The sequence below is a fragment of the Ceratotherium simum genome, chromosome X (genome assembly GCF_057802395.1).
Source record: "Ceratotherium simum simum isolate JZ-2026a chromosome X, ASM5780239v1, whole genome shotgun sequence".
NCBI lineage: Eukaryota > Metazoa > Chordata > Mammalia > Perissodactyla > Rhinocerotidae > Ceratotherium > Ceratotherium simum.
In genome coordinates this window covers 7,110,524-7,136,939 of record NC_141940.1, presented here as the reverse complement: position 1 = coordinate 7,136,939, position 26,416 = coordinate 7,110,524, and the positions used below count along the sequence as shown (strand labels likewise).

The 26,416-nt window shown below is 37.4% G+C and overlaps 1 protein-coding gene across 10 annotated transcripts in view; it reads left to right on the top strand.

Moving 5' to 3' along the window:
- Window positions 1-1,081: 1,081 nt before the first annotated feature.
- FMR1 (fragile X messenger ribonucleoprotein 1) overlaps window positions 1,082-26,416 on the top strand; it is a 37,053-nt gene continuing 11,718 nt past the window's right edge. For 7 of the 10 annotated variants that reach the window (XM_087426673.1, XM_087426671.1, XM_087426672.1 and 4 more), the window contains exons 1-12: window positions 1,084-1,354; window positions 10,874-10,926; window positions 14,038-14,131; window positions 16,777-16,848; window positions 17,126-17,274; window positions 18,346-18,439; window positions 18,525-18,641; window positions 20,835-21,005; window positions 21,102-21,180; window positions 24,717-24,826; window positions 25,620-25,754; window positions 26,263-26,325. In XM_087426673.1, the coding sequence (XP_087282799.1) occupies window positions 1,304-1,354; window positions 10,874-10,926; window positions 14,038-14,131; window positions 16,777-16,848; window positions 17,126-17,274; window positions 18,346-18,439; window positions 18,525-18,641; window positions 20,835-21,005; window positions 21,102-21,180; window positions 24,717-24,826; window positions 25,620-25,754; window positions 26,263-26,325 (1,188 nt within the window). In that variant the 5' untranslated portion in view covers window positions 1,084-1,303. Of the gene's footprint in view, window positions 1,355-10,873; window positions 10,927-14,037; window positions 14,132-16,776; window positions 16,849-17,125; window positions 17,275-18,345; window positions 18,440-18,524; window positions 18,642-20,834; window positions 21,006-21,101; window positions 21,181-24,716; window positions 24,827-25,619; window positions 25,755-26,262; window positions 26,326-26,416 lie in introns of all 10 variants that reach the window. The other 3 variants (XM_014796839.2, XM_014796836.2, XM_087426675.1) reach the window with 2 other exon arrangements.

Sequence of the window (26,416 nt, the reverse complement as noted above, 5' to 3'; positions counted from 1 at the left end):
CTTTCTCTTTTCGTGCTTTATTTTTCTTTCCCAATGTCTCACTAGCACTTAGCACAGTGCCTGGTATCTGGTAGGGGGTCAATAAGCTTCTCAGTTGGATACAAGCCTTACAAAAGAAACCTAGGTCAAGGTGGATACAAGCACAGTGCAGAAGGAGGAATGAGCAAGAGTTGCAACTTGTTCTCCTGTGAAGAGCAAAGGGGGAGAGCTGCAAGGAAACAGGTGCAGGGCCCCTGTAGATAGGTCACCGGAGTACTCTACACATGCCCACCCACCCTTTGGTAGAGGATGGGCACACAGAAGGAGCAAAATAGTAGGGAAATAAACTGTAAAGGAACTAAAAAGTGTTTAACTTTTTTTTTTACGTATGTCAAGTAAAAGTATGAAACTGAATCGAAAGAAGGGAAGTATATGGATCAGTGCTGGATCTGAGGAAGGACTAACATTTTCAGAGGTCCTGACACAATCCATTGCCCCTCAGAGGCACAGGACGTGTCAAAATACAGCCCAAAATCTCTTGGGGGTGGAGGCGGTGTTACTCTCACCTCCTGCCTTTAAGGGTCACACAAACCTGGGTCACCGTGGTTGCTACTATTACTAGTTCAAAGTCTTCAATCTAATTTTTCACCTTTACTCTTGTCCCCTACTCCACCTCCAGCTCAATCAGATCCTGCCCCACTTCAAAAAAAAAAAAAAACCTTCCAACCCAAGCCAGCCAGCCGGACTCGGATAACTGAATCCACTCGATCGCTACGGGAGGCTCTTTCCCACGCCTCCGATTACCCCTCTACAGGAACGGGCGCTCTGGCGCTCGCTGGGCAACGCGAAGCAGCGCGACCTCGGCCAGCGCTGCGACCCGTCGCCGCCCTTCCTGCATTCCCGCCCTCTGCCGAGCCCGCGCGCCTTACGTTGGGCCCGGCCTCCACGGCCGGGTCCCAGCAGAGCGCATGCGCGCGCTCCTGGGCCCGCGAGGAGAAAGAGGGCGGAGCCGAGGGGGCTGAGCCCGCGGGGGGAGGGGCGGCGCCGGTCACGTGACGCGGTTTCACTGTTTACACGCGGAACGGCCGGAGCGTTCGGCCTCAGTCAGGCGCTCGGCTCCGTTTCGGTTTCACTTCCGGTGAGGGTCCGCCTCTGAGCGGGCGGTGAGCCGACGGCGAGCGCGGGCGGCGGTGACGGCGGTGCCGCTGCCGGGGGGCGTGCGGCAGCGCGGCGGCGGCGGCGGCGGCGGCGGCGGCTGGGCCTCGAGCGCCCGCAGCCCACCTCTCGGGGGCGGGCTCCCGGCGCGAGCAGGGCCGACGAGAAGATGGAGGAGCTGGTGGTGGAAGTGCGGGGCTCCAATGGCGCTTTCTACAAGGTACTTGGCTCCAAGGCAGGCCCCATCTTCGCCCTTCTTTCCCTCCCTTTTCTTCTTGGCTTCGGCGGGAGGCAGGCCTGGGGCCCTCTTGCCGAGCGCCGCGCCCAGGGGCCAGGGCGCGCTCGGCGGGATGTTGTTTGGGAGGGAAGAGCGGACTTGGGGCCTGTGGGAAGCCCCTCGAGCCCCGCTGCCTCGCCTACGAGAGGCCCCGGCGCCTATAGGAATGAGAAGTGGGCAAGGAGAAGCGGGTGCCCTTTCGGGGGCCGAGCCCCGCCAGGGAGAGCTGCGGATGGGCGAGGGCCGGCGGCAGGTACGAGATCCTGGCGAGAAGGGCGGGTATCCGCGCGGAGTGACGGCGACGGCTTATTTCTCTTTTCCTAAATATCCTCTCCAAGTGGGATCCGGGCCTGACGTGTGGGTAGTTGCTGAGGAGCTGGGGGCGCTTCCGTCGAGCCGCCGCCTCCTGCCTTGTAAAGAGGATTTGAGATCTCCTTTGGCTTCTCTTTTCCTGTCCAGCATTGGGACTTCGGAGAGCTCCACTGCTCTGGGCGAGGGGTGTGAAGAAAGAATAGTAAGAAGCTGTAGTCAGTACCAAATCACAATGGCAACTGATTTTTAGTGGCCTCTCTTTGTGGATTTCAGAAGAGATTTTAGATCCAAAAGTTTCAGGAAGACCTTTACATATCCGAGTAATGCATTAAAGAAGTTGGTAATCTTGAATATTCGCAGCCTCCCTCCCTGTTATGAATGTGGGCAAAGTCAGGAATACAGATGCTTCAGCATCTAAAAACATTAGCAAATCTCTTGCTTGAGAAAAAAAAAAATTTTAACCCTCCAAAACCCTGAATATATGCCGTGAAACTTCAGGAAATTAACAGAGTATTTTATTACTAGGGAACTTGAAAAAGTGAGTGGAAATAATTGTTTTGTGCTCCAAATACATGACTATGTTTTCTGTGTGTAATGTTGTAGTGGACTGTATTGTTGAGGTTTTAAATAGGCATGTATGGTTTTACTGTGGGTTTTTGTTTTTTAAGTTACACCATTGCAGATCGACTGATACCTTACATTTTCAAAAGGAGGATTGAAAATATTTTGGTGTATTGATGTATTGGTAGTGCGTCTGTTGGTACGTACTTACTGTAGCTCTAGTAATCTATAAATTCTCCTTTTCTCTTGAATGTCCCTCTATAGCTTCTGTAAGTAACATCCCACTTTACTATAGTGTTTTGGCAATAGAAGGTTTTGGGTATGGAAGGAAGCATGGAAATTAGCTATTGCCATTGTCCAACACAATTCTTCAGTTTATTATGGGATAACTTAAACGTTTCAAATGGGACTCGTTTGGCTATAGGAAAATAAACAGTTGACTTAACTATATGTGTGTTTACTAATTTTATGGAGATATTTGGAGATCGGTATATTTCATAAGTGAGTAAAGTATGTAAACTGTTCCATACTTTTAGCAAAAAGATGAAACCTTTAGCTGTAAAAGGATGAAAAAATAACCCAGCAGTTATGTTCTTAACAGTTTCAGTTGACTCTGCAGTCAGAATTTTGGTTGTATGTGTTTCAGTGATGCATAATTTCTGCTGGTTTGTGTAGAATCGTTCTGGTTCCTAGATTGATAGTTTTACTCACTAGATTTGTGGCGCTAACTATAATAAATATGAGCAGGGGCTAATGGTTGAGCAGTATTCTAATAGATCTGTGATATTAGCTCAGATTGGACGCCACTCTTACTGTCTTGAGTGTAGTTTGCTTGCTGTGGAGGGCAAGTAGCACATCCTGGTCTTGAAGGATTTATTGTTCTCTTCCAGCAACCTATGATTTGCTTCTGTGATTTTGCTTGCAAACTGATTGGAATATAAGAAATTCCCTCTATCTTTGCTATTAATCCTGCCTGTTTTTGTTTTTTAACCAAGTTGCTTAATTTGAAGGTGAATAAAAAGAGTGGTTGTCCCTTAGTTACTTGAGGGGAAATGTGAAACTTAAACAAATATATGTAGAGAAATTGCTGTTATGTTTATTTAATTAAGGTTTATTTTTAAGAATATCTCAAATGGTCTGTATTGGTGGAAAAATAGTTTCTGTAATGGAAAAGACTTAATTTTTTTTATAGGACTCAATATTGCTTTGAGTTATGAAAGTAAAGCAAAAGTAAACTGAATTGCTTGTCCAGTGGGATGGGCAGAAAAGATGGGAAATAAAGACCAATAAAAAATGAACTATTATGGAGAAATGTTACATTTATGAAAAAATCAGACGCTGGTTCATCAAATTGATAGAACAACCTTTACAAACTAAACAACTCAAACGACTTCAGTATAATTGAATTCAGACTTTGATTTGCCTAACAGAACCACCATATTACAAGGGACAGTTCTCCATCTTCTGAGTGCATGGTCCAAGTTTGCAATATAAACTGGATAGAGTATATGCTGTGAACATTTGGATTCTTTCTCTATAAAGTAACTCAAAATTACTTTACAAAGTCTGTGTAAAGTCACTCTCAGGATTCAGAATTTACAGAACCATGAAACCTAAACCCTGAGATTGTAACAGCTCATTTCTATTTTTCCCTTTGGTGTTTATTCTTAAACACTTGACAATTAGATTTAGTAGTTGTCAGAGCCACTACTTTTATTCTTAGGTATTTCTTTGACTTAGAAATAAGTCACATGTGCAATTTATAGAGCCTAATGTTATTTAAGACATGAAGACACTCGAATTATACCTCACAAGATCTTTACAAAGCATTTCCTAAACGAATAATGTTGAAATAAGGTGTTTTTTTCTAGGGACATCTGCCTAAAATAGTATAGTAAATTTTTTTCTGACTAAAGAGTTTTGATTTATTGAGAATGGAAATGAATTAACTCCATTTTAGATGTAGAATGTATGTCATGCCAATATGAATGTATGTACTAATGTATCCTAAGATTCCTAGGTTTTGTATACTAGTATGAATTACCAAAGATGGATAAATTGTGTGTTGGAAACATAAGATACAACACCTTTTCGTTTTCTGAAAATATAGTGACTGTTATCTGATTCATTATTGTAATATGGTGTAAATATGCTAAATTGCATTCTTATTGTTAGATTATACTTTATTATATCTTACGTTGTTAAGTTTGGTATCTGAGGACAGACTTTAATTTGTTGAGTAGTGTTATGGAGCTAGCAGCTAAATATGACAAAATGTACAGTCAAGAGGAAATTTTTTTAATGACATTAGTAGCCTAACATGTCATATTAGCTACATAGCCTGTTAGAAATCACTGTTCTACTACAAATAAACTTGCATAAGGCACTTTTTATGTTTTCTCTGAAGTCTCTAGATCTAACTTTGTGTACAGGTGTTATTCTCTACTTCGAGGAAGTGTAGTATTCAGGTCAACCACATTTTTTTTTTTCTTTACAGGGTCTAAATAACCTTTTTAGCGTTTAGTATCTTTGTGGTAGCATCGTTTTCCCCCTTTTGAACTGTGTGTTTTCCGACTTCGTACTCACACATTCTGAAAACTTCCAAATTATTAATTAAATGCAGAAATCAGTGGTATAATAATTGGGTTTCTGATTCCTGCCCACTATGGGAATGTGCTTCCTGCTATGACTGCGATCGTGGTTATGATAACTGTTAATAGGTGCTGAGAGCTTTCCAGGGGCCAGGCATTGTTCTAGGTGCTTTACCTCTGTTAATTTATTTCATCCTCTCCCACAATCCTGAGGTACTGTTGTTATTCTCATTTTATAGATGAGGACGTAGATGTACAGAGAGAGATTAGGTAAGTGACTTACTACTAAGTGTTAGAGCTAGTAAGGGTCTGATCTGGGATTTGAGATAAGGTAGTCTGACTTCCTGAAATGATGAAATTTAGCTTGAGGAAATGACTTGGATTCGATTTTCTGCTTATTTTTCAGTTTCGTTGTCATCTTTGATTGTATTTGTTACTATAACACTGCCTTAGCATTCTATAAGTACAGTTGTAAGGTTATGTTACCATTTTTTACTGTTGATGCAAAGATGTCATAAAATATTCAGCTTATGTATGGGCTTCCTTTTTATTAACTCTTGTACCTTGATGTATCACACTGTAATTCTTCATATGAAAGCCTACTAAGGAAAGGTAAATAAAATTAGAAATCTTTGACCCTGCTATGAAATTTGCTGTTGTTAATTGGGAGCACATAAGAACTGAAGTCAAAAGTTAGAATACATGCACACAGGAAAATTAATAGCTCATTTAATACTATTCTTTCTGTACCTGTGTGTTGTCTTTGGGTCAGGGTGAACCAGAAAGAATGCATTTTTCTCAGAATTTGTGGAAAATGCCCAAGTGAACTCTAGTATTCCTAGATATGCACTGTGGTTGGCAGGGCTGTTGATGAGGTGTGTTGTACTTTTCCCTTTCCGTTGTTCATTCCCTTACGTTGTTAGTGCCCACATACAAAGGGTGACAAAGCAGTAACTCGCTTTATATATGAAGCCTTGAATCATATTTTATCACAATTCATATGTCCCTATCCTCTATCTCCTACAGGTTTTCTTTAAGAGGGGTATTTTGCAATGCTCTTAAGTTTTCTCTGATGAGGATTATCATTGCACTACATTTGCTGTCTTCAATGATAATGTAGTAGTTGTGTTCAGTGGATTACATTGAAATTTCTCTGCACAATAACCTGTATATAGGTTAGCGACTCAGATTTGTGAGAGAGTTTACTAAGTTAAGGGGTGTGAGGTGTAGTGGGGGAGTAAGAGTTCACTCAGATAGGGATGGACTTTCTTCTTACTTAGATCAATCCTGGTAATGTAAAGTTTGAATTGGATATCTCTAGTCATTACATACTTGGGTAAGTATGTAATGATTGCCTCTTTGGCCCAGTTGCTGCTAAGTTGGGGATCCCATAATGATTTTAGATTTCCTGTTTATTCCCTCTGATGAGGAGTCTGTGTCTGTCTTTAACTGCACTTTAGCACCTTTCTCAAACCCCAAAGATTTTCATCACATTTTTTTCTTCTCAGAGTCTAAATAACCTTTTTAGTATTTAGTATCTTTGAGGAAACAACCTTTTCTTTTTCTGTCCCAATTTTTAAATCTTTTTTTAAGTGTGCTTTTGTTGAGATGTAACTTTCTCAAATGCAAGAGCATTTATGATTCTGCATCTTTTTAAAATATGCCCCTCTCTGCTTTACCTCTCATTTATTTAGTGCCAGTTATGTGTCAGGCATTGTGCTAGGCACTAAACATGTGTAATTTCATTATTCTCAACAACCTTAGAAGGCAGGTCCAGTTCCCATGTATCCATTCCTTCCTAAGGCCCAGAGACCACTTCTTGGAGAGTCCCACAGCTGTAATGTGGTAGCACAAAGATTTTGAACCTAGGTCTCACTCACAACAAAATTCTTGACCACTAAGGTTACTGGCTCTTATAAGATCCCTAGCTCTCATTCAGTACACTGCAGTTCCCTTTGTGTATTCGTTCAAACCCATTCAGTCTGCCTTCTTTGTCAACCTCTCAGGAATCCGCTGAACCTCTCCCTCCCCAAACACTGGCTTTGCTTGATGTAGATAGGTAGGGATCACAACAAAGTGTAGTTTTCCAAGTTGGTGGTGGGTGGGGTGATGGTGCTCTAGAGGTGACCAGGGAAGGAGGAAATGAGTGTTGGGGTGAGGGAGGGGCAGGGCCAAAAGGAAGGTTATTGGAGAAAGTGTGATGAGAAGCAGGAAGATGGGACCCTCATTGGAAGTGACAGTTTAGTAAAAGGCCTTAGATAGAAGTCACAGGAGGTGTTTGTACTGGGTGTGAGTGCAGGCCCAGAGGCAACCGATGAGTTTCTTTTATTGCACTTATTATAGCAGCAACGAAGAAGGTATTGTATGCCTTCTGTATTCATTTAATATGCAAACAGTGACAAAAACTGAGTGGTTTTGGAACAGTCGTGCAAACATCCATATACAGATAAGCCTCATTAATGAAGGCAGTGGCCCTGGTGTAGGCTGTGATGATTACTCAAACCGTTTCTGACACTCTACATCCGGAATTTCTCTCAGAGCCTTTAAAAGCTTTTTTTTTTTTTTTAATAGCCACAACAGTTGCAGATCTTTTGAGGGAGAGCTTGATTTTAGGAAATAGGCAAATGTGGTGAATGAGTATGATTAAACTGTGCAATGACTTTTTGGCAAATAGAAAAAAATCAACATATAACAATGAAGTAATGATACAGACTTTTAGAGTGCTTTTAAGGTGAGTTTGAAAACAGTCTCCAACATTGTTAACTGTTTTAAATCGGCACCATCCAATGAAACTTTCTGTGATGATGGAAATGGTTTCTACCTCTGCTATCCGCTACAGTAGGCACTAAGCTCTGTGTGACTATTGAGCACTTTCGGAAATGTGGCAAGTGTGACTGGGAGACGGATTTTTAATTTTATTTAATTGTAAGTAATATAAATAGTCACATAAGACCAGTGGCTGCTATGGTGGACAGCACAGTTTTAGACACGGCCGGTAGTATTGGAAAGACCTGATTTAGTGAGGACAGTTCTTCACCCAGCTGTGACAAAGTTCTCTTAGCTGATTAAAGGACTTAACATTTTCAGCATATAATATATAGTAAGGAACTAATATTACTGCCAAGACATGCTAACATAAAACTTTTTAGACAAGGATGAAGACAGAAGCAATGGCCCTTCTGGGTAAATAAGGGATCACCTCCTAATAGGAGTCTTGATTTTAGTCCTTAATCTAATCCCACCCCCAAAAAGCAGATTGTTAATTGGATATTAGCCATCATGTAGAGACTAGGGAGAAATGAGGTGGGGTCTGGGGTGGGGCCCAGGTCCCATGCTCCATAATTTTGGGGACTTACTTTGTAAAACTAAGCGCGACCAATTCTTGCAACTTTAACTCAAAATCAAGCCTTTCTGTTTCTGAAGTAATAGTGAGGCAAACAACCCCTTAGCACACTGATGGCATGCGCCCTTATGAAATCTAGTATATTCTAAAATATTGTGGTCAGTATTAAGCTAGAGTTCTTAAAATATGCTGTAGAAAATGTTCATGATTTAAATATAGCTGAGGACAGATAAGCAAGAGCAAAATGATAGGAAGAAAATATGGGATTTCTCCCTTTTAAACCAGCAACTATGCAGCTATATACACATGCTTAACTTAGAAATCATGATTTAGCCATCTTGGGTATAGGAGAACACCTGGATTCCATTATAGTCCACCTTGATCTTACAAGGAAACTTTTAGTGTAGCTTTGCTTTTGTTTTTCTAAGCGTAATTGCAGAAGTTTGGCATCTTTGTTTATGTAGCTTCCAAATAAATGTTTACCAGGGCCCTGCCTCACCTGCCATTGTTTTTCTTAGGAACAGCTAATTAATACTTGACTGATATGTTTTAATTTGATATTTTGGGGAGTTCCAGTTTTTAAAAAATCCTGTAACTTCAGGCCTTTAAAGGCATATTCATTTACAAATACATTTGCATTGAATCATTTGTTTGTTTAAGACGTTTATTGGGCACCTACTATATACCAGATTGTGCCAGTTACTGAGGATACAGGAGTTAAAGAATAGTCTTAATCTGAACTAGTTATCTTCCCAATATCCAAAGTCATGAGGCTTTACTACTATGTTTTCTTCTAAGAGTTTTATAGTTCTAGCTCTTACATTTAGGTCTCTGACGCATTTTCAGTTGATTTTTATATATGGTATGAGGCGAGGGTCAAAATTTATTCTTTTGCACATGGATATCCAGTTGTCTCAGCACCAGTTGTTGAAAACACAATTCTTTTTCTCCATTGAATTGTCTTGGCTTCCTATCCACAAAGCTTTTATTTCTACCACACCTCAAGTGTTTCTCCAGGTTTAAAGCCTTTGTTCCTGCTGCCCCTTAAGCCTGGCGTGCCTCCCCATCCTCCACTCCCTTTTGTTTGGCTAATTCTTCCTCAACCTTTCAAGTTTGATAGGAACCTCACCTTCTTCCGTATGTCTTCCCTGATCAACATTCCACCTCCCTCACCACCCACATACCTTTCCTCCAAGGCTAGGATAGGAACCCCTTAGGCAATGATCCACTTAACTATTCATTGAGTTCTTTGTAGGTACTCTGAAGTCCAACAGTAAATAAAATAAGACCTATCACCCACCCTCAGGAAGCTTACTGGTAGTGGAAAATGGGCAATAATACTATAGTGAGGTAAGCTTATGGTAGGGATAAGTATAGGATGCTATAGGAATGCAGAGGATGAAATTTAACCTAGTCTTCTGGGTTTTCCCATACGAGGTAACATCTGAACTGAAACTTAAAAGACCATAGAAGGTAGCTAGGTGAAACGAGGGGAAGGGCAATAGGAAAGAAGGAACAACATTTATGGAGAGAGGCCCAAGTAGTTTAGGGTTGCTGAATCACAACCTCCAAGGATGTGAGAGATGAAGCTTGGAGAGGTGAGCAGCGGGGCCAGGTCATGAAGGGCCTTTTACAGCCATAGAAGGAGTTTGGCCGTAACCCTGCAGGCAGGGAGAAACCACAGGAGAGAAACATGTATAGAACAAATTTGAGTAGGAAGCTTAAATCTCTCAAGCCATTTTAAAATGAATTAAGATAGAAAGCCCCTCGGGTTTCTTTATGCTTTATCCTACTCTGCTAATTGTCAAAACAAAAACAAAACCTCCTTTCCTACACCTATTAAAAACCTAATTTTATAGAATTATAGACAGCATGCTGATTAAAGAATTCTTGATAATTAGTTAGCTATTACTTTTATGTCACTTTATAGAATTACAGACAGCATGCTGATTAAAGAATTCTTGATAATTAGTTAGCTATTTTGTTATGTCTTTCTGCAGATTACTAGCAATTGCGTCATCAGATTTAAAAGATTTAAACCTCTGTACTTCATATTACTGTTGTTTTCTCCAAGTGCCTGTGAGATTCAGAATTTAATTAAACTCTGGTAATTGGACTTTTTAGTGGTATTAGCCGCATATTGTTGTTAAGGAAAGTTAAGTGTACTTGCGTGTACATAGATTTGAGATTATATTTATTTATTATTGTTTTCCTAAAATTTTATTAAGGAGAAAAAGATAGGTTGCAACAGATCTATACTGGCTGGCATATGGCTCTGGAACAAGTTTTAGTTTCCAATAGTTCTAGCCTAAAGTATACCTCTGGCTTTGCGCTTACCACCTGCGTTGTAATTTTCAATTTACTTCTCTTTCTCCCTCTCTCTGTCTCTCTCTCTCCTATTAGATGCTGAATTCTAGAGCAGTTTTTTCATGTTTTGTTTTAACTAATCCGTATTCCTAGGGCCTAGCACATAGCAGGTGGCTAAATAGACATGTGGTTCATGAATGAGTGATCCTCACAAACTGACAAACTTTCATTTGAAGCTCCATTTTATTCTTAAACATAAAATGTTTTGGTATGTTTGTAAAATGTAACTAAAAACAAACCTGATATTTAAGCTTAGAAGTTAATTTAACTGTGGTGTTTTTCTTACAGGCATTTGTAAAGGATGTTCATGAAGATTCAATAACAGTTGCATTTGAAAACAAGTAAGTGTCTTGATATAATTTTAATGTTCAGGTTCTTTATTATTTTATGCTAATTATTATTTTTACTCCTCGTTTTAAAAATTCAATCTAGTTTGAGTGTTTTTCAGGAATGGATCTTCATGTTACTGACCACAAAGTTCCTGAACAACTCAGTATTAAACCAATGGAATGACTTCCTGCTCATGCCCTTAGAGATCCCTTTTACATAATCTTGATACTTACATCTATCTCAGTCCCCTTGAATGTGAAGAAAGAAACCAAATTTTTCTGTATTAGTAACTGAGAGTTTGGATAGGAATATTTGTAATTGTTAAAAGATGAAAATGAATGAATTCATGGGTATTGGTAAAATCAATGTGAGTTTTGTAATGTTAAATCTAAAATCGATGGTGTTAGTTGTCTAGTATATTTATTGGAAATAGTCATGTTTACCCATTAACTTAATTTTTATCTGTTTCCTATATTTATAATCAATAATAGTGGTAACTGATCTTTTCTGCTTTCTTCTGCTGGATGAGTAGATAAAATTACTTACAGGCCCAGGAATATTAGCTTTATGAAGGCATCAATAGCACAGATGTTAACATTTTATTGGGGGAGACAAGTCTCTTGACTAAATTTTCTGAATGCTAATAAAGGCATTTTTCAGAGTAGCTGTTCCAGATTCTAAAGTATGTGTGAACTCCTTAGCCAAAGTGTAGGTGTGGTCATGATCTTAGGATTTTACTAAACTCTGAAGAATGGTCAACAACTATAACGTATTGGCTTTTATGTACCAAGAGGATTAACAGTATCTCAAAAGCAGATTGCTAATCTATAGAGAGAAGAAATAGATTAGTGGTTGTTTAGGGAAGAGTACAAGATTTCATTTTGAAGTGATGAAAATGTTCTAAAATTGACTGGTAATGGTTGCACATATCTGTGAATATACTAAAAACCACTGAATTGTACATACACTTAAGTGGATGGCTTATATGGTATGTGAAGTATATCTCAATAAGTCTGTTAAAATATAGTATCTGACCCAGACATACTGTAATGAGACTGTCAGCAAATTCTTTTAGCTAACAACAGGACATAGTATTCTCGGATACCTGAAACACATTTAGGGTGACAGAGATAAAAGGATTTAGAGTATCTGACCCTGTTCTCAGCTCTAGACTAATAATCTCAGTCCAAAATACAAGTTTGAATAATAGAATACCATTCTCTGAATACATAGAACCACAAGTTCCAGAATCTGCCTCTTTGCTGTTTCAAATATCCATGGTTATACACTAGACAACAGTGTTACACCTCTAATGGAGGAATCTTTGATAACTTGGAGAGTAACTTGTTTCTTATAATTACGCTCTTATCTGCTTGCTCCCATCACTATGTAAACACAATTTCCCATAAAAGGAGAGTTATCTTTATTTGCCACTCTTTTAGTTTCTTCCGTAGTCCTTAATCTAAAATATTAAGCAAACACTCGTTTCCTCTATGCATTTTAGAATGTGTCTAGTTTATACATGAATTTATCAGATTAGTTCTCTTTTGTTTTCAATCAGATTTCTACTATAAACTTAAAAACTATTCTATCTTTGGACTTCCTAATTCTCTCCTGTACCATAGCTGCATAAAAGTTTCTCTTCAAGCTGTCTGTCATGCTGGGAATTTGAAATAGATCAACTGTTTTTCCCGTGTTTGCGATTCAGCACGGGGTTTGAGCACATCACCAGGATTTGATAAGCCCCTACCATAGTAGTCTTTTTGCCCATCCTTCTGTGTTTCTTTTTTGTTTTTCTGTTAAAAAAACAACTGATGTTTCATAGAACTTCAGACTATATATACCTTTTCTTTCCTTTCAATCATAAAGAAACTCCTATTACTATGATACCAGGTTATTTTAGATGCTTTGTTTTTACCTTCCATATTTCACGTTTTTGAATGAAGAATTTGAATTTTTATCTCTACACACTTAAGACTTAATTCTTCCTTCTTTGGAACCAAGAAAATTATGTATTTTTGTTACGCTTTACAAATCACATTTAGCAATGAATTTGTAACGTGTTAAAAGTCACTAATTTTCGGTAAGTATAAAAAGGCTTTTCTGAAGTAAAGACAATTTTTTTAAGTTGTATAATTTTTAAATGTGTATAATAATTCGGAGAGAGGGTTCGGTCTACTATAGGCCCTAATCACATTTCCACAAATTCTGACTTAATTACCTACCCTCCTATCTTATATAATAGCTCTTCTTTTAAAAAAGCAGTTTTCTCAATAAGATTTTACTAAGAAAGCCCTTTAGCAAAAAACCCAGAAAAGACTGCTCCAGCAGTTGAACCCTCCAGTGTTTTTGCAAAGTCTGTCTTTTAATATTTTATATCATGTGGATATAAAAGAATAATTTGGTGTTTTTCAAAGTTGTTCCATATCGTTTTAAATTAAAAAAAACATAGGCAACTTACTGAACTCCTATAGGCTGTCTCCATCGGGTTTCTGTGGTTTAGGAGACCCCACCAGGCCTGTGCATGCTGGTACGTCATTCTGATCAGCAGCCAGCTATCCATGGCAAGAATTGACCACCTCGCGGGATCTAAAATTTAAAGGGGGAAAAGTGAGTTATGAATTGCTAATGTGCTGACTGCCCCATTTTGCTTGGGATTTAGAGGGCATTTAGGACCAGTTTCTGTGGTCATTGGAATGTGGTTAAAATTCCTTTGCAAGTATAAATATGGTGATGATATTACTAACACTTACTGATACTAACATTTAATTTAAGCATCAAAGGAAATTGCTGTTGTGGCCTTATGTTTAGAATTCTTAGAGGTTGAAATTATTGGAGGAAAGACTTGTTTGGAAATTATAATGTTGATCTATTGTGTTTAGAGAAGTATTCCAAAGAGGACTACAAGGGTGCTGTGCTGCATGCAGACTTTGTTGAAATGTCTCTGTAGTGCCATTATGCCCCACTCAGCAAAACACTGACAGTTTTAAAGCATTTGCTTCTTTCAACTAGGGAAAGAGAGTCACACTTAACCAAAAGTTGATGGCAGTGTGGTCATTGTGGTCATTGTTTCTGTTAAACTGAAAAGCATGTTAAATAATTGTGTGTGTGCTTATTTTCAGCTGGCAGCCAGAGAGGCAGATTCCATTCCATGATGTGAGATTCCCACCACCTGTAGGTTATAATAAAGATATAAATGAAAGTGATGAAGTTGAGGTAAGTTTTCCTGCCATCAAGTTATTTAGCACTGAAGGAGTGGGAGCATTTAATTTGCCTCTGCCTTTTGTACCCATTGTCTTTAACACTGTTTATACTACCTTGAGAATTATAGCTGTGATGGACATGTGCTTTTGACTGAGCTGTCTTAATAATGATTTGAAATAATACATGCTGCTTAAATGTGGTTGCCTCGGGGCACATCTTTGAAAGTTACCACTGATTTCTTTTGCCCACTAGTACTTCTTTTCCCCCTTCCCTGAATCTCTGAATCTTTGTTTGAATAATATATTGTTAGTTTACAACTGTGTCCCCATTTTAAGCGAAATGGATTAGAAAAATTAGTCTTACAAATGAAAAAAATCATGCCTTAAAATAGAGCAGCATCCTAGAATTTTTTTAAGTAGCAGTGAATCCTCCTGGTATATTTTTAAAAACCTGTCTACGAGTTTTAGTATATACACATATAGGTAAAACATCCTTTCACAGGGCGTGCTGTAAACCGCCTGCTCATGTGCCATTGATGTCAGTGACCAAAAGGTGCTGTGGAGATGTAACACATTAACGTTGTGTTTGCGATTTCTCTAACCACCGAAATTGTTTTGAGACTTAAGGCATTTGGAGTCGGCTTTATGTTTCAGTTTGTCTGTGTAGTATCCTCTCCTTCCTGCCCTTGTACACACTCCATTTTAAGCTTCTCTTCTCTCTCTACAATGCCTTGTTCATAGTTGCAACGTCATGAATATTTGTGGTATGAAGGAAGCAGCTAAGTAGACGTTTGTACAGGTAAAGTGTAGTAGGTCCTTGAATTCTTATTTTCTGTGCTAGGTACAGATGGTGCAGTGCAACAGAAGAGTCCCTTGCCTTTGATGAGGTCTCATTCTAGTGAGGGTAGCTAATACTATGGCAAGTGTGAGTAAGTCCTAGGAAGAGAAAAAGTAAGAGGATGGAAGGGATGTAGGGGCAGGAGTGCTCTTTTAGAGAGTGCTCAGGAAAGGTCTCTGAATGTCCAGGCCTGTGTTCTTTTCTCTAGAGTTTTAAAGTAGAGATAGGATAAAGTACTATTTGTTTACCAAAAATGTACTCAGTACCTACTAGGTGTAAGGAACTGGGCTTGGTTTTGTGAGAGATCCCATTAGGGAACACACACACACTGTCTGGACTTGAGGACTGTTAGCTGTCGACTTCCCTAGGAGACTGCAAGCTTCCTGAAGGCAAGGGCCAGGACTTTTGGTCTGTCTATATCAGGAGTGTTCATAATAGTGTTTGGATGGGTAAAGGGGACTTTTTTACAACTGAATTACAGGACAGGTGGTGACCAATGAGACACTGTTGCTAAGGTGACCTCACTGTATTGCTTAACAGTAATACATAACTGAAGTTACTGCTCTGGCCAGAGCGGAGTTGAAAGGGATTAATGGTGGCAAGAGGGAAAGGTAGGTTAAATTAAGTTGTATTTAGTCACGGTATTGTATAACTATTAACGTAACGTTGTAAAAGGGAGGCAAGATACCAGGTCTTTTGGTCTGTCTATATTAGGAATGCTCATAATAGTGATGGATAAAGGGGACTTTTTTCCCAGCTTACTCATGTGACAGGGACCAATGAGACGCTGTTGGCAGGATGACCTCATTGTGTTACATAACAGTTAACTGAGGTTATTTCTCTGGCTATAGCGAAGTTGGGAGGAAGTGATGGGGGCAAGAGGGAAAGGTAGGTTGAGTTACGTTGTATTTGGTCGCTGTATTGTATAACTGTTACCTTCAGTTGTAAAAGGGAGACAAGAGTTGGAGCCTTGAGTTGCTTGTCAGCCTTAGGCTCTGTACCTCTCTCTCATCTCCTATCCTCTCCGTCCCCCTTGTCTTCCCTGCTGCTGCTTTCTGCTTCTGAGTGTCTCTGTCACTCTCTCCATGTGTATTGTGTTGTCTGTTTTCCTATTAACCTTGATTTGCTAGTGTCTTCACAAAAGGTTCCATGCTGCACATCGTAAGTGAACTTTGAAGTGGTCACCAGAGAGATCGTTTAGAAGAACTGATCCACAATGTGTGAGAGCAGGAAGCTAGTATCCAGAGGATTGCCAGCGTGGAGTTGTCCATTTTAGTGGAGAGGGGACAGGAGACCAGAGAGATCAAGGATCTGTTCATTTAGTCTCCAAGAGACATGGATACCAGGGTGGTATCCTTAGAGGGCTGAGTAGTCAGCGGCCTTACCCATTTAGTAACCATGCAGCCAGGCAGTAGGCCAGGGTCAGTAACTTCCAATCAGTTATTTGCTTATTAGAGTGAAACAAAAACAAGTTTGCTTGTACGTTTTTAGATACATTTTCATAACTCACAAAGTACCCAAGGAAAGTATGCCCCAGTTTATGAACAATCAGCTTTTCTTGAGCCATTCATATTCAGAATATTGATTATTACTGAAGTAAAACAGAAGAAGTAAGAAAGCATTTTCTATAGGACTCTCCCAGGTAATCAGGTAATGTATCTATGTCTAGCTATAGGAGTGCACTCTGGTTTAAGGTATACGGCATATGGGTTTGGAAGACACCTAGGGTCATTTTAAGAAATTTTCCTCAATGTCTGATAATCTATAGATTTCTGAATGATGTTAATCATGAAATATTCTGTGTTGTAATTTTTGTGTAGGTTTATTCCAGAGCAAATGAAAAAGAGCCTTGCTGTTGGTGGTTAGCTAAAGTGAGGATGATAAAGGGTGAGGTAGGAAAATGCATATTTAAAACTTTTTTTATACTATTTCCCTTTTCTAAACCCAGGTACTACATTTCAGTCTGGATTTCTATTTTAAAGTAATATCTAACTTGAGTCATTTTATTAAAATGTTTTCTCTACATGTTCAGTATGTTTCATGTTTCATATGTTGATCAAATCCAGTTTTTTTCCCCTCTAGAGAATTTAAAAATAACTGAATAGTTATAACTTACTGCTCTTACTTTAAACATTGTGACCAGGAGTGACTTTTATTTATTTCTCTCAGTTTTACGTGATAGAATATGCAGCATGTGATGCTACGTACAATGAAATTGTCACAATTGAACGTTTACGATCAGTTAATCCCAACAAACCTGCCACAAAAGATACTTTCCATAAAATCAAACTGGACGTGCCAGAAGACTTACGACAAATGTAAGTTGGTATGCGAGAATCACTGAGAACTTACAGGTGATATGCCATTAATTTAAAAGAATATAATTTTAAAATAGTAGAAATCAATTTTTAAATTCAGTGAACTTTGGCAAAAATGATTTGCACAAGTAGTGAAAAAAACGTATTTAGCTTTTTCTAGTTATATAATCAAGCCAGCACTGCACTTGTTAAACTTACTTTGCTAGATACATGGCTAATGTACATTTGTTGTCTAAAATTAACTTTTTCATAGAATTTTAAGATTTTGAAAGTGATTAATACAGATTTTCTGTCATAAGTCACAAATCAAATTCTAGACAAGATTTTTCCAGGTTTTTTCCCTTTTAGCTAATATTTTCAGATAACTAAAAGTAGAGCTAAAGAAGCTTCAAAAGGTCATCTCTATCTTACAATCCTTGATCTGGAATAATACTTAGAGACTTTTTAGATAAGAGGTTCCTTTCTGAGGATTTCATCCAGGGGATATAATAAGTTTGATTTGGACATGTCACACTTTTGACAGACATTAACTTGCAGTTCAAAATTATATACATAGAAATTCTGCTTTTTGATTGTAGGAATTGCATACATCTGTGAATTTTTGTGCCTTCTCGTTCATATACATCTCCTTCTCCCCCTTAAATTGGTCCGCAGTTTTTCTTTAGAAAAGAAACAACAAAACAAAATCGGGTAACCTGTAGCTATCCCCAAAAGTTTTCAACAGTTGATTCAAGAAAATTACTGACTTGTCATATGTAACTGAAATGAGGAAGCCTGCAGAGGAGAGTAGCTCACCTAAATATGTCACCTTGATGATCTAAGACCACCAGTGATCTCTTAAGAGCATAACTGGTTTTTTCCTCTGGTAATCTCAAATTCTTACTTGGGCTGAGTATTTCAGAGATATACAGCCAAGGAACTAAACTTTTAAATGGATAGAGCATATTTTGCATAAGTCAGGTTTAATAGGAATTCACAATTCTACTAAGTGCAAATCTCTCTGCATATATTTATGCCAGTAGTTGGTATCATTCATCTTAACTTCATAATGGATATTCTATTTATTTCTAGGTGTGCCAAAGAGTCGGCACATAAGGACTTTAAAAAGGCAGTTGGCGCCTTTTCTGTAACTTATGATCCAGAAAATTATCAGCTTGTCATTTTGGTGAGTGTTTTTGAGTTGTCTATTTTGATGTATTTCATTTGGGGCATTTGCTTTGATAATAATGGTGTGAATTTATATCCTTTAGTCTATCAATGAAGTCACCTCAAAGCGAGCACACATGCTGATTGACATGCACTTTCGGAGTCTGCGCACTAAACTGTCTCTGATACTGAGAAATGAAGAAGCCAGTAAGCAGCTAGAGGTATGTGGCTTTCCCTAGCGCTGTTTGTAAGGCTGTCTAGAAATAAGTGTGCAGTTACGAAACTTGAGCATGGGCAGCTTGTCCTTTATTTACTATTTCTTAGCAATTCCTTATTTTCTATATTTTGAAAAATTGTACAAAACATAATCATACTAAAGTTTTCGTGCCTGAGGTTTCAGAATTAAGTAGCAGTTTATGTGTATTGAGGAACTTCTGGTCAACTCACTTTTCCTAGAAGTTCATCAAAGCTGCTAGTAAAATGAGGCAATGGTTCTTCCATATAACGTGTTATCATTAAAGTACTAGAGAGTATTTAAATATCTAATCATATTCCTTTCATTATGTATGTTTATCTCTGTTTAAAAGGGTATAGAACTTCTTCATTCTAATTGGTTGTCACTCTTTAAAACTCCTGTCTTCAGATTCCTGCCAGAGGCTATTTCCCTAACTTACTATTTCGTCTCTTAAGGTGCATTTTATCTACTTTTATTAATCCTCCAATAATTTCCATCACCATACATTTATTTTCATTGATAACTATCTAGTACTTCCATCCATTACCATAGAAACTAAATGGATTTTAGTTTAATGTGCCAACTCAAGTATATTACTGTCAGATTCCAGAGTTCCTCATCATTACTCATTTCATTAGAGGGAAAACACCATGCAGTTGAAATAGTAAAGAAAAAGAGGGCCAAACTGCATTTTAACAGAGAAGGTATAGTAAAGGCCAGCTTCTTGTAAAACTCTGTGAAACTTGCCACTTTCCAACTTGATGTGTGATTGCTGAACCCTTAGCGGGAGAGGAGACAGTCATATCTCCTTTTGCTACTTTGTTTTCCTTGTGAGCAAGGAGGTCTGTTTAATTGGTTTTTACTCTCATTCTTTCTTGATGTCCCTATGTTCACAAGTTTGTGGTTTCTTTAGCTATTCTCTCATAACTTTTAGGCCAGAACAGCCTCCTTACTGTCATTGTGAGTATTATGGAAATATACTCATATCTCTCTTCTGAAACATCTAATTCTTCTTAAATGATCTGTTATCATACCTTTGGCTTATCATTTATCGGTGAATTATCAATGAAAAGAGTGAACCAAGTGAATGAACCAGGACTCAAAAAACATGACTTCTTGAAAAGTCCTAGGAATATTTGATACATTTTGTTACTCTAATCTACTTTTAAAATTGTTTATAGTAGTTAGACTCATTCATTCAAATTATCAGATATGTTGAATAATGAGAAACTATTGTGCATGCCTATCTTTCCTCACTACTAATATTAAAGAGATCCACATATTCAGATAAGAAATTTCCATTTTTCAACATGAGCCACTAATATGTTTGGTTTTCATTAATGGCATGCTGGAACTAAACATTAAATTTTGATGATACTATTTAAAGAAAGCAATTATCCACAAGTTTGGGGTGTCAGTATAACTTAGTTCAGTCATCACTGAATATTTGAAAGAATTGATCATACTTGTGGATCCAGATCACAAGGTCTTACAGACTCTGATCTCATTTTATGTTGCAGGCACGTATGTAAGATAAGTTATAAATCTTTGACATTTGTTGATAATTCAATTCAATTACTGTACCAACAGTTTTTATGGGTCCTGTCCTTAGGTTGGGGGATGTGGTGGGAGGGTGTTGTTTTAATGTCATCACTTCATCAGGGGGATGTCTAGACCACAGTATCTAGTGGTAAGTTATCTAAATAGCACTGTTTCCAGAAAAAAATATTTATATACTGATATCCTTTAGTAAAAATGAAGTGAATACAATTTTCTGTAAAGATGGTATTTAAGAATATTTTTACTTAAATAACATTGAGTCTGTCAGATCCAGTGAGCTGGTTTTTATTTGGGAACATTTGATTTGCTTCTTAATTATTACATTGTTGATGTCATTGGCTAACTAAGGCAGCCTTGCAAATAGGTTTTCAAAAGTTACCTTGGAAAATTGTCAACAAGCCCTTTCCTATTAACAAAAATATATCAAATGACATAGACCTTCAGTAACCTAATAAGTACTTATGCCATGGGAGGTATTTTCTAAAACCTGTTAGTTTCCAACTGAAATTAATTTATAGACCCCTGATATACAGGGTCAAGATAATTTACATGGCTGACCTAAATACAGTTGTCTTAATAGTTGATAAAGCGTATTAATCAGATGTGCATTTCTCTTCAGAGTTCAAGGCAACTTGCCTCAAGGTTTCATGAGCAATTTATCGTACGAGAAGATCTGATGGGTCTAGCTATTGGTACTCATGGTGCTAATATTCAGCAAGCTAGAAAAGTACCAGGGGTCACTGCTATCGATCTAGACGAAGACACCTGCACATTTCATATTTATGGAGAGGTAAATAGTTTACTAAATAGTTTTTTTTCTAAAATAAAAACCAGTATTTCGGATGACTCATCTTTTGGTCTTAAATCTTTTCCCTCTTTTTATTAGGATCAAGATGCTGTGAAAAAGGCTAGAAGCTTCCTTGAATTTGCTGAAGATGTCATACAAGTTCCAAGGAACTTAGTAGGTGAGTCAAAAATTGTTGACATAACACTACAAAAACAAAAGTTAGGTAAACAATTTATTTATACTGATAGAATTCCATTTTCACTCGCTCGAGGGGTCATTTAATTGAAGCTTAATCTTTGAAATATGGTCTGTTGCTATGGTGTACAGAAAATATTTGGTAAATGTGATACCCAAAAGATTACATTTTCAGAAGGTATGCAAATGACACTGCTTTGCTAGTTCAAACCTACTAGTGCCTGTAAGGATAAATTTTGCTCAGCCTCTTTACTGTGTATTTTATATATCTTAAAATTAAATATACATTTTCAAAATGAATGACATTTGGGGGCTTTATAATTTGGAGTAGATTTGTATATGATCTCTCTAATAAGGCTGTAAAATGATAGCATTTTTAATTATCTTGAAGATGAAGGTCTGAATGTAAGTTACTTAAATCTAATAAATTCTGAAGCTAGAGGTAACACCGAATGTCTCTAGGGCTGTCTGCAACATCAAGAGTAGTTCTTCATTTTGACTTGAGTACTGTTGTTTCACAACCATCACCATCACGAGTACCAGAAAATACCTAGAAACTCTTGACCAATACTCTCAAATGCTGCAGATATCTTTAGTAGAACATATCAAAGCAATGTGCAGTTTTATCAAGAACACTACATGTTTTTAATTTATAAATAAAATTGGGACATACTGCCTATACATTTTATTTTTTCAACTTGATATCATGATTGACTATAAAAAGTAATGCATGCCCTTTGGAAAGTTTGAAGAGCAAGAAAATAAGGACTTCCTATGCATTTTGTTTGCGTAGTTTCAGTCCTACTTAGCCTGTTTTGTTTTGTCAGCATAGAATTATAAACATCTTTCTATGCCATTAAGAAGTACTTGGAATAATATTTTTCTCCCAAAGAAAATTAGTTTGATTGAAGATAAAGTATACATAGTAGTGAAATAATGCAGAATTATTCACCCAACTGTATACTACAGACAACTAAAGAACATGACTAATGTTATTGAAGTAACTTGCACACCAGTTGTATGTATAGAAAATGTATGTATAGAAAATGTATGTATGGCACTATCATGATTACCTCAGGATAAGTAGGATTATGAATGATATTTATTTTCCTCTTATTTACAGTTTGTCAAGCAATTGCATACATTTTATAGTTAGAAAAGTTATTGTAAATTTAGAAGTTCTTACAAAATATAGTCAATAGACAGTTTTTTCAAAAATTACCAAATAGAAACTTAGGTTCAGATTCATTAAAATTCATTTTGGAGGTGGCGTGATGGTTGGGGAAAGTTCTTGAATGTTGGAATTGGATCTAGATTTCAGTCCTACTTCACTTTTTGGTAGCTGTTTGACCTTGGGCAACTGACTTAGCCCTCCTCAGTCTTACTTTCCTCATCTCTAAAACAAATGTGGTAATAGTGTTCACCTCACAAGGTTGTTGTGATAATTAAATAGGGAGATATAGATAGATAGGTATAGATATTACCTAAGCTCTGGACGTAGTGTGCGACTCTGTATATGTTAGTTCTCTTTCCTTACCCTTATTCAAAACAGTTTCATCCAGTTCAATAGAGCAAAACTATAGTAAGCTGTCAGTTGGGATTTGGAAATAACTGTGTAATGTAGAATTGGATTATTTGCCATTAAAAGATTCTACCTGTGGTCTTACCTGGGGAAGGAGGATCCCAGAAGTGACCTTTCACCAGAAAGCCTGTTGAAGTATGGTCAGCCTGATTTTTGTTTTGTTTCTAGTTAGTAAAATAAAACAGTTCTGTTTTAGAGATTGTCTACTCCAACAATGGGAATGTTGGGAGTTTTCAGAAAGTGTTTTTGTATAATAAGATTTGGCAAGGCAGATCTTTAGGGAGATGTCTAATCAGTACTGCATGAGTTTGAGTCCCACAATATGATTTATGATCTCTTTATTTTTCACAAACTCTTTAGTATGTACATTGATTTATTTTTCTTTTCTAAAAATTTGCTCGTTTTTCACCCACTTTCACAGTGAATTGGTTTAGTTATTTAATCAGCTATAGTTAACACACAGTACTTAGGATAATTAACTTAAATATGTTAAAGATAATAAGTTAAACATGTGCCAAAATCTCATTTTTCTTTTTGCTCACTCATTTAGACCTTTATTAAAATCAGCATTAATTCATGAAAATAAAATGTTAGAGATTAAAAACAAACTGTGGGAAGACTCCATGTAACTTCTCTCCTGCCTCCACCCCTTTTCATTTGAAGAGAAGAGCAGAACTAATTGACGAAGCAACCTAGATCAGGATTCCTGCTTTAGTGATGTCACTCCTGTTCCCTGACCACTGACCAGTCAAAAGAGGTTATGGGAGTGAGTGAGGCTGCCACACAGAGCAAGAGTGCCAAGGCTGTGCTGATTAGAAGAACCACCAGATGCTGCTGTGAGAAGGCTTTCCTGGGCTTCTTCTCTAGGATTGGCTCAAAGCAAATTTTGGCTTCCAGTTTTTTCCCCATCCCTGCCTTAGATGAGATGATGGGGCAAGCACATATGGATGTGGTCAGTGCAAAGGTGCTTTAAGGTACCTTGGGAGAGCCCTTGGAATCAGATGTAATTCACATGTAGATTTCTAGAATCAGTAGTTCTTAAATTTGTAATGGTGAGCTTTACGCTAAGGCATGATGATGGCTATGAAAGCAGTCATTTCTCAGTTAAGTGTATGACTGAATTGTATAAAATGAGGGAAAGAATCGAGTGCCTATTCATTACTGGTACTTGAAGTCTTTGGAGTTTTAACATGTTATTAAATAATACTTAATCTTGAACTGGTTTTAAGTTTTTTTGTTGTGGTTTTGAGTTAATCTTAAAGTATGATTCCTTAATCTTTTACTCTGTAACTAATCCCTTCACCTTTTAATATACTGATAGAATTGGTGAGTAATGCACAGGAGTAATATTCTGTTAACACACTGGCCTGAAGAGTGTGCACTTCTTTTAGATGTATGTATAGCTGTTTAAGCCACTTTTAAACTTAGAATATCTTTTATAAATGTATCATATAAAATTCTAAAAATATTTACCATGGGCAAAGAAGCAGATTTCAATCAGGTACAGATAGAATTGAAATTGTCGAGTAAATAAGCAAATGTATTTTCTATTATCTATCATTTTCCTTAATTCTTTTCATAGAACTTTGCAGAAAGAGGGATACACACCACTGTACCAGCAAGTTCGAAGTGTACCCTTTTATGCAAAATAAGAGCCTATCTTTGAACTGCTTTAAAAATTCAAAATTACCCAATAAGTTCATGAGTATTAATCAACTGATACCTGACCAAAAGAGTTTAAACAATGATAACCTAATAAACCGGGAAGCCGGTTTAACTCTGTATTTTTGAAAAGAGTCTGTTTTGGTTTTGAAATTTTATAATTATATGTGTACATATATACATAAAATAAGGTGATAGTTTACAGTGGGGTGTGCTTACTGGTTTGAGGTATGTGTTTTTAAAACCAAACATGAATTATTCCTTTCTTAACATAGGCAAAGTAATAGGGAAAAATGGAAAACTGATTCAGGAGATTGTGGACAAGTCAGGAGTTGTGAGGGTGAGAATTGAGGCCGAAAATGAGAAAAATGTTCCACAAGAAGAGGTATGTTCTAGTGCATTTGTTTCTAGTTTGTCTAATAAAAGTTAAAGTTCTTTCTTGTTTTCTTTGACCTGTTAATTTATGGGCCTCTGTAACATGCACATTGTGTGAGTGTAAAAATTCTGATTAGGAGGCATGCCAGTTGATGGTATAGTTGTAGATAGTGGCCTCTGTCTGTTTTTCAGTGCTGTGACTTTGGATTAGTAACTTTAACCCCTTTAAGTCTTATTTCTCAGTCTTTAAAATGGGTAGTCATAAATGTAAAAAAGTGTAAAGCACTTTTCAAATATTACTTAACCTTGCTGACAGACCAAAAATTGGGACACTGGTTAGGTTGTCTAGCTTTCATCCTTTGGCTTTTTAGTTTATGTGCATGTGTGTTTATTTTGTGTGCTTTAAATTTTTATCTGGGCATAACATCTCTTTCCAATCGTTAAATTTTATAACCCTCACTTTTATATTCATGAATATGGTCGGAACTTTTAAAGTATTTGTGTGGAGTTGAGGAGGTGAGGGCGTGCTCTTCTATAGAAGGGTACTAAGAGAAAATCACCCCAAATTGCCATAATTTTCACATATTGTTTAGCCTTCTTTTCTTTCGTGAAAGATTCTTTTGGCTGAAGTTAAATCTTTTGGGTTTTTTACTGTGTAATTTTTGTATTCTGTAATTTTGTTTACCAAAACTTTATAATAATATATATTCTTAAAATATGATCATTGATAGACTATATGGAGCTAAATAAAATATTTAAAATTGGTCCTTTTTTCTCTTCTGTGTTTTGTGTTTTTTACCAAGGAAATTATGCCACCAAATTCCCTACCTTCCAGTAACTCAAGGGTTGGACCTACTCCCTCGGAAGAAAAAAAACATATAGATATAAAGGAAAACAGCGCTCATTTTTCTCAACCTAACAGTACAAAAGTCCAGAGGGTAAGAAATATTTGTCACTTTGCATTATACTAAAAGTAATTTCTTCAACCCAGATGTCACAGTTGGCGTTTCGGGTGTTCTCTCTGGTTAGGCTCACAGGCTACTCATGTTGTGGTTTTTTTTCAAATCTGATTGCCAGCTTATGAGATATTACAAACCAAAGTGCTGCCTGCTTTCCAGTTTATTCACAGTGACAAATCTTGTGCTATAAACATAAAATACGGGGTTGCGTTTAATGGTCACATTTTTCTTTTGAGGGTGGACTTTTCATGTTTTCATACTGTATCTCTTGAAATTTTGCAGGTTGTAGTAGCTCAAAATGTACCTTCTGTTAGATGCGTTAGTTACTACTTGAAACCGTATTTTAGAAACTGGTTTTCACTATTTGAACTAACCTAACTGTTTAGAAATGGGTTTAGAAGTCCTGCAGTGAAAGTCCTGCGTTCAGGCTTCTGTGTATCATTTGTTATAGTTAATGACATCACTTGCATTCCTTATACTGCTTTAGGTGTTAGTGGTTTCATCAATTGTAGCAGGGGAATCCCAGAAACCTGAACTCAAGGCTTGGCAGGTAGGAAAATATTCCTTGAAAAATACATTTTAATTTTATATTTTAATGTTAATTCCCCTCGTTAAGAAAGACTACAAATGATCATCAGGGT